We start from the raw sequence: 13,662 nt of genomic DNA on the forward strand, positions 1-13,662 counted from the left end.
TGTCACTGCTGACAGGTCAGGAGTGAGGCACATGGAGGGAGCAATGGAATGAAAGCTCCTACCTTAGCTGGAAAATCTTTTTCCATTAAGTAACCCTGAAAGTACAATTAAGTCTGGTGAGGTGGGTAAGGCTGTCCCCCTACCCTGACAATAGGGAAACGAGGAGAGATGGGATCTCAAAACTCCCTCAGGACTAAATAAGTGGTTTGGTGTCCAACAAGAAGGAAAGAGATCATCTCCATGCAGCATCCTGGTTCCCTTCCAGCCCATGGCCAAGCCTAGGAGGTCTGCTGGAGGTCTTTATTTGGCCCCACGCTGCTGGGTGCCTAGGTGCAGTCAGCTGACCACTTATCTCTACATGGCACTTTGAACAAGGCTCAATCAATGGCCCGGCAGGGCATGCACTAACCCATCTGGCCTTCTTTCCCTTACTTAAAACAGGGACCTGATGGCTTTCAGGAGCTGGTCGGATAGCATGTGCCAGTGTTTGGCAGTTTTGTGTCCGGCTTTTTAAGGGTTCCTGTGAACATGCACAAACGGGCTTGCAGAGCTACGCCAAGCATGCACTGACTGTGTGACCACGCCGCATGCACATAATCACCAGCGTGCACTGATGACATAAGACGCAAGACCCTTTGCTTAGCTGCTAAACTGCACGTGTGTGGCCATGCAGCTGGAGTGGGGGCAGAATTCCAACAAGATGATAGATAAATGAATGTGTGTGTGTGTGTGTGTGTGTGTGAGAGAGAGAGAGAGAGAGAGAGAGAGAGAGAGAGAGAGAGAGAGAGAGAGAGAGAGAGGCAGCATTAAATCTACAATGAAGTTATTCTTCTCGTTAAAAGATGAACCCATTAGGATGAGGCACATCAAGAAGTCTTGGAGTTGTAAATCAGGAAAGCTTGTGGAAATGGCCTTCGAAACCTTAATTACAGCACTCAAATTTCTACATCAAAAGCAAAGGGTGATACCACAGTGTTGCTAGAGTTTTCCTGCCTTGCCCACAGTCAGGACAAATCTTTGCTACCCGCCAGTCCCACAGCCGCTCAGACCCAACCAAGTAAACACAGAGACTTATATTGCTTACAAACTGTATGGCCGTGGCAGGCTTCTTGCTAACTGTTCTTATAGCTTAAATTAATCCATTTCCATAAATCTATACCTTGCCACGTGGCTGGTGGCTTACCGGCGTCTTCACATGCTGCTGGTCATGGCTGCGGCTGGCAGTGTCTCTCTGCCTCAGCCTTCCGCTTCCCAGAATTCTCCTCTCTCCTTGTCCCACCTACTTCCTGCCTGGCCACTGGCCAATCAGTGTTTTATTTATTGACCAATCAGAGCAATTTGACATACAGACCATCCCACAGCACCACAGAGTTCTCTAACGATATCCAGCTTTGTCTCTCGAGAGAACTGGGACAGGCAGGGAGGAGAAGGCCAGTCCCACTGTGCAGTGACCACCCTTGTCTGAGGGAGATAACTCATTAGCATCCACAAGATGCCTGGAACAGCCAGTGTTCACCCTAGAGTAACTACAATTTTTATTAGTTATTTGCTCAACAGTAAAGTTTGACTTAATAAATTAAGCCCAGGGAGAGATTTTTTAAAAAATTTAAGTTATAACAATGTACTTTAACAAAGTTACATGGATGTGGAATATTCCTTAAAAGAATGGCACAATACCTATCATATTTGAATGAAATAAAAACTATCTTAGCCAAGTCACCTTCCCACAGGTGACAGGAGACAGGTGCCATCAGAACAATGAAATACACCTGTACCCTTCTAGTCAGATCATGAATGAAAGGAAAATATTGTCTTGATTCATTCTCCTACAAATGTGAGAGCAAACAGCCTCCTTTAACACTTACGTATTTGAATATGCCTAAGCTCTTCTATTGAAATCAGAAAAACAAAATCTGGCCAACCAAGAAATAAATTAAAATTAAAAGAAGAATTGGAGGGAGCATAAAATAGCTGCTAAGGAATATAGAATGAAAATCCAACATCGCTGAAGGAGCAGCTATGTACATTTATTTCATTGAGATTTTTTTTTTGGGGGGGGGGGGGGGGTGATGTGTGGGCAACAGACACTGTCTGTAGTTGAGATGGTAGATGTAAAAAGTCAGCAATTCAAGTCTATGTTTCTTTTGAAGTAATTTATATCAGAAATAAATATTTCCTGTAGTAGAGAAGTACACATTCAGCCCTCATATCTGTGGGCTCTATGTCTATAAATTCAACCAGCCTCAGAAAACATGGTTTATAATGGGCATGTTTTATCAGAAGCAAAATTATCCTAGAGAAGGATAGACACCCTGGGAATAAAGAGCTGTTGATCAATCCTGGACTTCAGCATCTGTAGGGTTAGGTTTGTAGGGTAAGAATACATCAGGGGCAACTTTCAGATAAGTAAATAAAGCTGCCAACTTCATGTATATGATCCCACAGTGCCAAGCACTGTCTAAATAATTCACACCCATTGCCCACTCCTGGCCTTAAATTTGGGAAATAATATTATTAGGAGAGCCACCTAAGAGTCCTGAAAGTTGAGCTGGCAGCATTTCAGAAGACATATGCACACATTTGCCAATGGAATAATGTGGTGTAAAAATTATGCAACTCTCTATACAATGACTTTAGCATCATTGGCCCCTGAACTACTTCTTTTCCAATGTAGAAAATCCAAACTCATAAGCGTTAAAAAATTCATCCCAGATCACAAACCTAAGAAGCAGCAGAGCTAGGACTCGAAGCCTGGTCTATTTGACACCCAGTTCCTAACTAGGGCACCTAACTTCCTAGTTAGAGCCTCCATTGTGCACACCAGCTGCTTTCCCAGAGAATGGAGAGAAAGGAGAGGATGGCCGAGGGGACAGGAAGTCATGCAAGTGGCTGCAGCTCCTGTCTCGTCTTGGGGAGGTATGGTCTCAACATGGATTCACACAAGGGCATTCTAACAAATCAACAGCCGAGTTGCCATTCCAACAACTACAGTTCCTATGCACAAATGTGTACACCAGTTTTTGACCATGACGTGAGTTCATAGTGTACTCTTCTCATTCATAACATGGGCTCATAGCGTGCGGTTCTCATTCAGTCACACTGACTCCTCTTTTGTCTCCCCACAGCATAGCCTCCCTTCACAGAGTGCTAGACAAGATTACTATCTTAATTCACTGTTGGTTCCAAAGTATTAAAGAAAAAATTCAGTTGTGGAGCTTACATAATATTAGTAGTCCTAAGATACTTATGTTACTTGGCATGACAAAATGAAATTGTGATTTCTTGTAACTATTATTTGATGACAATCAAAAGCAGTTGTTTCATAGAATGACAACTAACCAGTTCTTCAGTGTTGTGTCCTACCATTCACTCACACGAGCAACAGCTGAAACTGGTCCTTAAGGCAGCGGGCAGGCAGGGACTCCTGGAGAGGCGTGGGCAACAGAGGGCCACAGTTCTGCCTGCTCTTCCCTGCCATACTCTCTCTCCAGACTTCCTTCCCTGAAACACCCAGAGCTGCCTAAGGACGGAAAGTTTCATTCAGGTGTCAGTGTGAATTGCCTTTGTCCTACCAACACCAATTTGAGACCAGTCCAGGAAGAGAAGTTTTGTTAGAGGCTAAGAGAATTGGACAATGTTTTTGAAGATACAGTAGAACATTTTAGTTAATTCAGATATTTTCTCTAACCAAAGAAAAACTGACATCTAGGGGCTGAGAGAGAAAAGTGGATTCAGAGCATGATAAAGAAGAGGAAAAGTTGGCAGAACTGACTAACCCAAGGCAACCGAGTATATTGCCCAAACACCAGAATCTGTGAAAAACAAAAACAAAAACAAAAAAACACTCAGCTTTAGCCAGGCATGTTAATGCATGCCTTTAATTCTAGCACTGGGGAGGGAAGGCAGCTGTATGTCTGTGATTTCAGGGCCAGCCTTGTCTCTGTAGCAGGCCATCAGAGGTACACAGTGAGACCTTGCCTTTAAAAAAGAAAAGAAAAATCCCTACAGCTGAAATATAACATTTCCTTCCACTCACCACAGTGCTCCCACAGTACTAGCTTCTCTCGGTCTCTACATGCCCCCCACATCTGCCAGGATGGAGAAATTTGAACGTCAAGTGAATACCTAGATTCTGCTTACAGTTTACAGTTTTGTGAGCTTGCTGATCTCACACAGATTTCCATCTTGACACTAGATGTGATTCAAGCATTGTGAAGCTTTCCGGAGACATCCAGTTCATCAGGCATGAGTGCCGACAAGTTGAGAAATCATTTCAAGAACTCTTTTCTGCCCTAGAAACTGTTTCCAAGAACTTGGATGTGAAGGTAACTGGAAAGAGATGGGATTTGTAGGACATTATAAGTTACTTGTAGTAGGAAGATTTCCTGTGTCCCAGCCTGCCACTTGTGTCCCCCCAAATAAACACATGGAGGCTTATATTAATTATAACTGCATGGCCATGGCTCAAGCCTTTGGCTAGCTAGCTCTTAGATCTTAAATTAGCCCACAACTATTAATCTATTTATCGCCACATGTTCCATGGCTTTACCTGCGTCCCATTACATGTTGTTCTTTGGGTGGCTCGCTGGCGTCTCCCTCAGCCTTCTTCCTGTCTTTCTCTGAATTTCCCACCTGCCTCTAAGCTACCTTGCCATAGACCAAAACTTTATTTATCAACCATTCAGAGCAACACATATTTGCAGCATACAGAAAGACATTCCCCCATCAGTTACTACTAGCAGTAAGGTGATAGATAGCTCATCACTCAGAAAAGAGAACCCTTTACTTCCAAGGGATTTCATATGAAGCTCATTCATATACAATATGAATTCAGTCAGTTGAACCAGCAAACAATTAATGCGTGCCTTCTGTGTCCCAGGACAGACTTCCACTATGAGCATGGGCTGTTTCCATCATTGCTGATATTTGCTCATTCCTTGGCTTCCTTCAACACTGTGGAGCTCAGGATTTATACACAAAAGGAGTTCCCATAGAAACTGATATTATTAAAGGTCCAACATCAGTGGTGTTGATAATGTTATATATCTATTTAAACCCTGAGGTGAGCTAGAGCTTTTACAAAAAGCATAAACACCTTTGGACCTGGATTGTAGACACTGTTTCTTCAGTGGATCTGCCTGCTGCCTGGGCTTCCTGACTCACTCTTTATGTTCACGATTACTGAGCTATCTGCAAATTGCTAGTTGACTGTCGACTTGTTCGTGTGCACTCAGTAGGAGACATGTTCATTCTCGTTCCCTAGGTAAACTGTGGTTGCAAAGTGGGTTTTCTCACTGATACTAGTGTTATTCCAGACCCTTTCAGAAGCAAATACAGTGAAGCAATTAGCTGAGCAAGGGAATATCTGTGAGGCATAGAGAAAAGAGAGGTGAGTTAGACGGGAAATAGAAACCTGACTCCTGTGAAATAGACAGGGAGCCATGAAGAATGTTTCATCAAGTTCCTTAAATGAAAACCATTCATATGAGGAATGGTACTTAGGCTGGTGAGGGTGTGGGGAAGGGGTGCTCAGAGTACACAGAACTCTGCTGTTCCTAAGCTCAGCAGTCAAAGCTTGTGGCCAAATATGTCCCTGGTAGTAGCCGTCAGAGACATAAGTTAAAACAGTTTCTCTACTCAAGTGGCTGCACTTTGGTTTCTTCATTTGTACTCTGCTCTACTAATTTCCACTTAACACAGTGCACATGTGTAGCCTCTGCTTTTATTGTATATGGAACAGGTTAAAATGCCCTCTGTGGTCATGGTGCTTATTTGCAAATGTTCACTGGTGCTGGAAAAAATGAGCAAATGCTAGCTGTTTACCAGTGTTGTGGTCAAGTAAAATTTGTATTTTTCATATCTTACCCTAATCTTTGTTTGTATTTTACTTATTTGACCAGTAAAGAAAAAATTGTTATTTAAAAAAAATCATTATTAGGACTGGTGAAATGATTCAGTAGGTAAGAGCAATTGCTGCGCTTCTAGAGGACCTGAATTAAGATCCCCAAACCCATCCATGTTGGGCAGGTTCACGATTGCCTATAACTCTAACTTCCAGGGATTCCACATCCTCCTGTGACTCCTTCATATGACACTAGCACACATGGCACGCACCACACACACACACACACACACGCACAAATAAAATTTTAAAATCACTAATATATACTGTTAATTCATTCCCAAAAGCTATAGCTTATATGGATATAAGATTCAAAGGTCTTTAGTGTGGATTCCATTCATTTTTCAAAAGTACCTTTGTCCCACTCTTACTGAGGGTGTTTTGAATGAAGCTTTTCATAAACATTTCTTGGCTGCTCTCTTTCCCCTACCCTTGCCATGCACAGACTAGCCTATCCTTTCATTTTCAGTCTTTATGATTTGCCATATTTTAATTACTAATATCTCTTATGAAAAGAAACTACCCAGGCATGGTTGGCTGCTCACTGTTTACCCGTCCTATCCCCCTATTACCACCTCTTTCTTTGCAGGGGTACAACTGGTTGGAAGATGCTGGGCTGGAGCTGTGGTTTCATTCTCTGAGATGGGGATTTGTTTAGGCTCAATTGTGTGCTGTCATTGCGCATTTGTTTTTAATCCAGCTCTTGTAAAGGAATTTCGTCAAAGCTTCTTGAACTTCTTGTTTCCCATCTCATATGCCTAAGGTCATGTCACAAGTTGTTTGTTGTGGTCAAGTTAGAACACTATCTGGAAACCATGGAGATCAAATCTCATTGCCCCCCGCCCCGACCCCCCCCCCCTGTCTGCTTCCTTAGAGACTACCTTGGAGTCTCACTGTGCATGCAAACATTTACGTACCAAGTATCTGAGCAGTTATACATTGCCAATTAGGGATCTGAGCTTTACCATTGGCCATTAGGCTGAGGATACAGTGGGGGAGGAATAGACTGTGACTAGGGAGAGAGGAAGTAAAGAAATAATAAAATTGAGCTAGTGTCAGTATCATGTTTTTGTTATATCATCAGATAGCCTATTATCTAAAGAACATTACAGATAGATGACAAAGTGGGATACTTCCTATTATTTCCAAGAGAATGGTGTAACTGTAATTGTGAATAATTTCCTTTTTTTAATTGAAAATATTTTTCTCTCATACAATACAGCCTGACCACAGTTTCCCCTCCCTCCACTCCTCCTAGTTTCCACCCCATCTCTCCTCTGTCCCAGATCCATTCCCCCTCCATTTCCTCTTCAGAAAAGAGCAGGCCTCCAAGGGATAACAGTCAACAGGACAAAAGATATAATAAGACAAGACAAAAGCCCTCATACCGAGGCTGACCAAGGCAACCCAATAGGAGGAAAAGAGTCCCAAGAGCAGGCAAAAGAGTTATAGACACACGGGTTCCCACTCTTAGAGGAGTCCCACAAGAACACCAAGCTAACAGCAGTAACATGAACCCAGAGAACCTGGTGCAGACCCACGCAGGCCCATGCTTGCTGCTTCTGTCTCTGTGAGGCTGTGTGAGCCCTGCTTAGTTGATTAAGAGGGCCATGTTCTCCTGGAGTCCTCCATCCCCTCTGACTCCTACAGTCTTTCTTTTCATCTTCCATGGGGTTCTCTGATCTCTGAGGGAGGGACCTAATGGAGACCCCCAATTTAGACTCTCTCTCTCCACATAATGTCTAACTGAGCAGTCTCTGCACCTGATCCCATCTGCTGCTAGAAGAACCCTCTGATGACAACTGGACAAGGCACTGATCTATGAGTAAAGCTGAACATCATTAGGAATCATTTCATTAATGGAGGGGCACTTGTGTTTGGTTCTCTTCTACCCTAGGTCTCTGGGCTATCCAGTATCCAGATCCTGGCCATTCAGGCAGTGTAGGGACATGGACTCCCTCTGGTGGTGTGGGCCTCAAGTTAAACCAAACATTGGTTGGTCACTCCCAGAAGTCTTGAGCCACCATTGCTCCAGAATGCAGGCAGAGTGGGTTGTAGGTGGAGGGTTTCTCTTTCAGGAGCCTGCACAGTAGCTTACACCTAACAGAGTGGAGTGCAGAATAGAGGTGGAGGGTCCATGCCACCACCAGCTAGACCTCTTTACTTTCAATGAGCTGTATGGAAATTGTCCTCAGCAATCGGGCCCCTTTGTCAGTTTTCAGAGAGTGATCTTGTGTCCTAGCATCAGCCTGGGTTTTTTAGGGATCTTCATAGGACCTCTTCAGCTAACAATTCAACCAAATGTAACTTAGTCCCACCACTGGAACCCTTGCCTGGCTACAAAAGATGGCCACTTCAGTCTCCATATTCTCCATTACCAGGAGTCCTCTCTAGGGTCACATTCATAGATTCCAGGAAGTTTACACTATATTAGGTGTCAGGGTTTAGCCTGTCAGGTTGTCAAAGGGTTCTTGGAGGGAGGAGTAAGAAATTGAGAAATGACAGGAAGAAATATAGACATAGATGAAGAGAGATGCAGGATAGCTTTGGGAGGGCCCTAGGCGAATACCCAGTCGCCCCAAGTTTATTTATGATGGGCTTTTTATAATATATCAGCAAGGGGAGAGGCAAAAATCTTCCCCTTTCAAGGTCAAGGTATAAAGTGCCAACAAGTGTAGACCCTTCAAAACACCTGGTAACCGTACCTTTGGCCAAAATCATCCTATTATGCAGCCCTGCTGGGTAAAGAAAGCTCAGACTTTCTGATCTTACTAGGGAGCCTCTGTAGGCCCCCACAAATAAGTTTCTGCCCTAGCCCCCAAGTGCCCTGCAAATCTAGCTGTCTCTCCCACACTCTAACCCTCCATCCCCCCAACCTGATCCCACCTGCCCCCATCCCCACCTGCCCCCACTCCAACCCCTGAATCTTCCTAGAGAGATCCATACTCCCCCTATAGCCCTCCTCTTTACCTACCTCTCTAGGTCTGGATTGTAGCTTGACTATCATTTACTTAATAGCTAAAATGCACATATAAGTGAATAATACAATTTGTCTTCCTGAGTCTGGGTTACCTCACTCAGGACGATTTTTTTTTTCTAGTAGCATCCATTTGCCTGCAAATTTTATATGTTTTTTTTAACAGCTGAGTAATACTCATGTCAATGCACCACTTTTTAAAAATCCATTCTTTGGTCAAGGGACACCCAGGTAGTTTCCAGTTTCTAGCTATTATGAATAAAGCTGCTATGAACATAGTTGAGCAAGTGTCCTTGTGGAGTGACTGAGCATCCTTTGTGTATATGCCCAAGAGTGGTATAGCTGGGTCTTGAGGTAGATCAGTTCCCAATTTTCTGAAGAACCACCATATTGATTTTCAAAGTGACTGTACAAGTTTGTACTCCCACCAGCAGTGGAGGAGTGTTCCCCTTGCTTCACATCTTTGCCAGCATGAGCTATCACTTGTGTTTTTAATCTTAGTCATTCTGACAGGTGTAAGATAGAATCTCAAGTAGTTTTGCTTTGCATTTCCATGATGGGTAAGAATGTTGTACAGCCGGGCGGTGGTGGCGCATGCCTTTAATCCCAGCACTCGGGAGGCAGAGGCAGGCGGATCTCTGTGAGTTCGAGGCCAGCCTGGGCTACCAAGTGAGTCCCAGAAAAGGCGCAAAGCTACACAGAGAAACCCTGTCTCGAAAAATCAAAAAAAAAAAAAAGAATGTTGTACATTTCATTAAGTGTGTCTCAGCCATTTGAGCTTCCTGTATTGAGAATTCTGTTTAGATCTCTACCACATTTTAAACTGGATTATTTGGATTTTTGATATCTGGTTTCTTGAGCTCTTTATATATTTTGGATATTAGCCCTTTATCAGACGTAGAGTTGGTAAAAATCTTTCCCCATTCTTCAGGCTGCTGTTTTGTCCTTTTGATGGCATTCTTTGTTTGCAGAAGCTTTTCAGTTTCATGGGGTCCCATTTATTAATTGTTGATCTTAGTGCCTGTGCTAACAGTGTTCTATTCAGGAAGTCTCCTGTGTGGATGAATTCAAGGCTACTCCCCACTTTCTCCTCTATCAGGTTCAATGTATCTGGTTTTACATTGATGTTTTTGATCCATCTGGGCTTGAGTTTTGTGCATGGTGATAGATATGAATCTATTTGTACTCCTAAATGCCAACATCCAGTTTGACCAGCACCATTTATTGAAGATGTTTTCTTTTTCTAGTGTGTGTTTCTGGCTTCATTATATAAAAAAAATCAGGTATCCAGAGGTCTGTAAATTTCTGCTTGGGTCTTCAACTTGTTGCATTGATCAACATATCTATTTTTATGCCATGTGGTTTTTAGTACTACAGCTCTGTAGTAGAGCTTGAAATCAGGGATGGTGATATCTCTGGAAATTCTTTTCTATTTTGAGATGGTCTTAACTATCCTGGGGTTTTGTGTGTGTGTGTGTGTTTCCATATGAAGTTGAGAATTGTGTTTTCAAGGTCTGTAAAGAATTGTGTTGGCAGGCTCCCCCAGTAGGTCCTATCAAGCTCCAGTACCCATGGCCAGACTGTGCTCTGGGATCTATAAACTCACCATTGATCTAACTGTCTACACTTGTCCATGGCCAAGTGTGCTCAAGGAAGAGGGTGAGACAGAGGGCCTGGAGGAAGAGGGGAGTCAAAGCCAGGGGACAGTGGGAGGGAGAGGGCTGAGGGCAGGAGTGGGTTCGCTTCCTCCAGCACCCATGGAGAAATGCTGAGAGGGACAGGAGTGACTGGAAGAAGTCAGCATCCAGGGAAGAGGCAGGAGAGAACTGGAAAGATTGCCAGACAGTCAGAAGGAAGAGCCATGAAAAGGGACATGGGCCACATTTGGATTTTGCTTTAACTCCCACATTTCACAAATGATTGTGTGCATAGTTGTATACATATGCATATGTTCATACATACCTATGAACACATACAACAAAACTGAGATAATAGATTATTAGACTTACTTTGTGAAGTGCAATAATGCAAATTCTTCTCTGTATCCTTAAATATCCTTCAAACTTATTTTTCTTAAGAAAGAGCTGAATAATATTTTCCTGTCTGTACTCACCAAGTGTTTAATGTATAATTGTCATATATTTAATGTTTAAGCATCATGTACTTAATCGTTCAGTGACTGTTCAGTGAATCATTTGACTGAATATTGAAATTGTTAAAAAAAGAATTGTGTTGGAATTTTGATGGGGATTGCATTGAATCTGTAGATTGCTTTTGGTAAGGTGGTAACATTTTATTATGTTAATCATACAGATCCATGAACATGGGAGATCTTTATTTCTTCAAAGTCTTGAGGATTTTGTCCTACAAGTCTTTCACTTGCTTGGCTGGCATTTCCCCAAGATATTACAGTATATTATTGAGGCTATTGTGAAGGGTGTTGTTTCCCTGATTTCTTTCTCAGTCCCTTTGTCATTTGTATATAGGAGGGCAAGTGATTTGTGAGTTAATCTTGTATCCAGCCACTTCACTGAAGGTGTTTATCAGCTGTACAAGTTCCCTGATAGAATTTTTAAGGGTCACATATATAATATATCATCTACAAATAACGATGCTTTGACTTCTTTCCAATTTGTATCCCTTTGGTTTCCTTAAATTGTCTTATTGCTGTAGTTAAAACTTCAAGTACTATATTGAAATAGATAAGGAGAGAGTGGACAACCTCATCTTGTTCCTGATTTTAGTGGAATTCCTTTGAATTTCCATTTAATTTGATGTTGGCTATTGACTTGCTATAAAAGGTTTTTTATTATGTTTAGGTGTGTCCCTTGTATCCCAAGTCTCTCCAGGATGCTTATCATGAGGGGTTTTGGATTTTTTCAAAGGCTTTTTCAGCATCTAGTGGGATGATCATGTGGCTTTTGTCTTTCAGTTTGTTTATATTGTGGGCTACATTGACAGATTTTTTTATGTTGAACCAACTCTGCATCTCTGGAAAGGTGTTCACTGGATCATGGTAGATGATTTTTGGTATGTTCTTGGATTTGGTTTGCAAATATTTTATTGAGTATTTTTTTTTTATCTATGTTCATAAGGGAAAATGGTCTCTAATTCTCTTTCTTTGTTGGGTCATTATGTGGTTTGGGTATCAGGGTAACTGTGGCCTTATAAAATGAACTGGGCAATTCATGTTCCTTCTATTTAAATTTCGTAGAATAATTTGAAGAGTACAGGTGTTAACTTTTCTTTGAAAGTGCTAGAATTCTGTGCTAAAACAATCTGACCCTAGGCATTTTGAGGGTGGAAGACTTTTAATGACTACTTCTATTTTACTAGGGGCTATAGGTCTATTTAAATTGTTTATCTGATCTTGATTTAACTTTGATAAGTGGTACCAATTGAGAAAATTACCCAATTCTTTGATTTTGGTGGAGTGCAGCTTTTTAAAGTATGTCCTGGGATTCTCTGGATTTCCTCAGTGTTTGTTGTTATATACCCTTTTCATTTCTGATTTTATTAATTTGGATATTCTTTTCATTAGTTTGGATAAGGGTTATCTAACTTATTGATTTTCTCAAATAACCAACCCATTGTTTCATTGATTCTTTGTACTGTTCTCTTTGTTCCTATTTTATTGATTTCAGCTTTCAATTTGATAATTTCATTCCATTCACTCTTCTTGGGTATGCTTACTTTTTTTGTTTTAGAACTTTTGGGTGTACTGTTGAGCTGCTTGTATGAACTCTCCAGTTTTCTTTTGTAGGTACTTAGTGCTAAGAACTTACCTCTTCACACCACTTTTATTGTGTCTCATAAGATTAGGTATGTTGTATATTTATTTTCAGTGAATTCTAGAAAGTGTTTATTTCTGTCTTGACTCATTTATCATTCAGTAGTGAGTTGTCCAGTTTCTGTGATTTTGTAAGCTTTCTGTTGTTTCTGTTGCTGTTGATATCCAGCTTTAATCCATGAAGTCTGATAGGATGCAGGGTGTTATTTCCATTTTCTTGTGTCTATTGAGACTTGCTTTGCATGTTGTCAATTTTGGGGGAAAGTTCTGTGAGGTGCTGAGAAGAAGGTATGTTCTTTTGTGTTTGAGTTGAATGTTCTGTAAATATCTATTAGGTTCATTTGGTTTATAACATCAGTTAGCTCCAACATTTCTCGGAGTAGTTTTTGTCTGGATGACTTATCCATTGGTGTGAGTGGGGGTATTAATGTCTACTACTATCAGTGTGTGAGAATCAGTGTATGGTTTAAGCTGTAATCATGTTTCTTTTACAAACACTTTGTATTTGAGGCATAGATGTTAAGAATTGCAATATTATCTTGGTGGATGTTTCCTTTGATGAATATGTAGTGTCATTCCCCATCTCTTTTGATTAATTTTGGTGTGAAGTCTATTTTGTTAGATATTTAAATGTACACTGATTTGCTTCTTAGGTCCATATGCTTGGAATATATCTTTTTATAACCCTTTACTTGAGGTAATGTTTATCCTTAATGTTGAAGTGTGTTTCTTATGTGCAGCAAATGGGTGAGTCCTGTTTTCAAATCCATTCTGTTAATCTTTGTATTTTTATTTGAGAACTGAGGCCATTGGTGTTGAGAGATATCAATGAACAATGATTGTTGATTCCTGTTATTTTGTTGTTGTTGTTGTTAGAGGTGGTGGTGGTTGTGTGTATATATGTGTGTGTGCATGTATGTGTGTGTGTGTGTGTGTGTGTGTGTGTGTGTGTGTGTATGCTTCCCTTCTTTTGGTTTTGTGATGTGAGACTAT

General features: G+C 41.4%; 1 protein-coding gene across 2 annotated transcripts in view; it reads left to right on the forward strand.

Moving 5' to 3' along the window:
* Positions 1 to 13,662, forward strand: part of Fam81b (family with sequence similarity 81 member B) — a 79,827-nt gene that overhangs the window by 32,980 nt on the left and 33,185 nt on the right. For both annotated transcript variants that reach the window (XM_037211088.1, XM_037211089.1), the window contains one exon: positions 4,196 to 4,325. In XM_037211088.1, the coding sequence (XP_037066983.1) occupies positions 4,196 to 4,325 (130 nt within the window). The remainder of the gene's footprint in view (positions 1 to 4,195; positions 4,326 to 13,662) is intronic.

This window comes from Peromyscus leucopus, chromosome 15 (genome assembly GCF_004664715.2).
Source record: "Peromyscus leucopus breed LL Stock chromosome 15, UCI_PerLeu_2.1, whole genome shotgun sequence".
NCBI classification, from domain to species: domain Eukaryota; kingdom Metazoa; phylum Chordata; class Mammalia; order Rodentia; family Cricetidae; genus Peromyscus; species Peromyscus leucopus.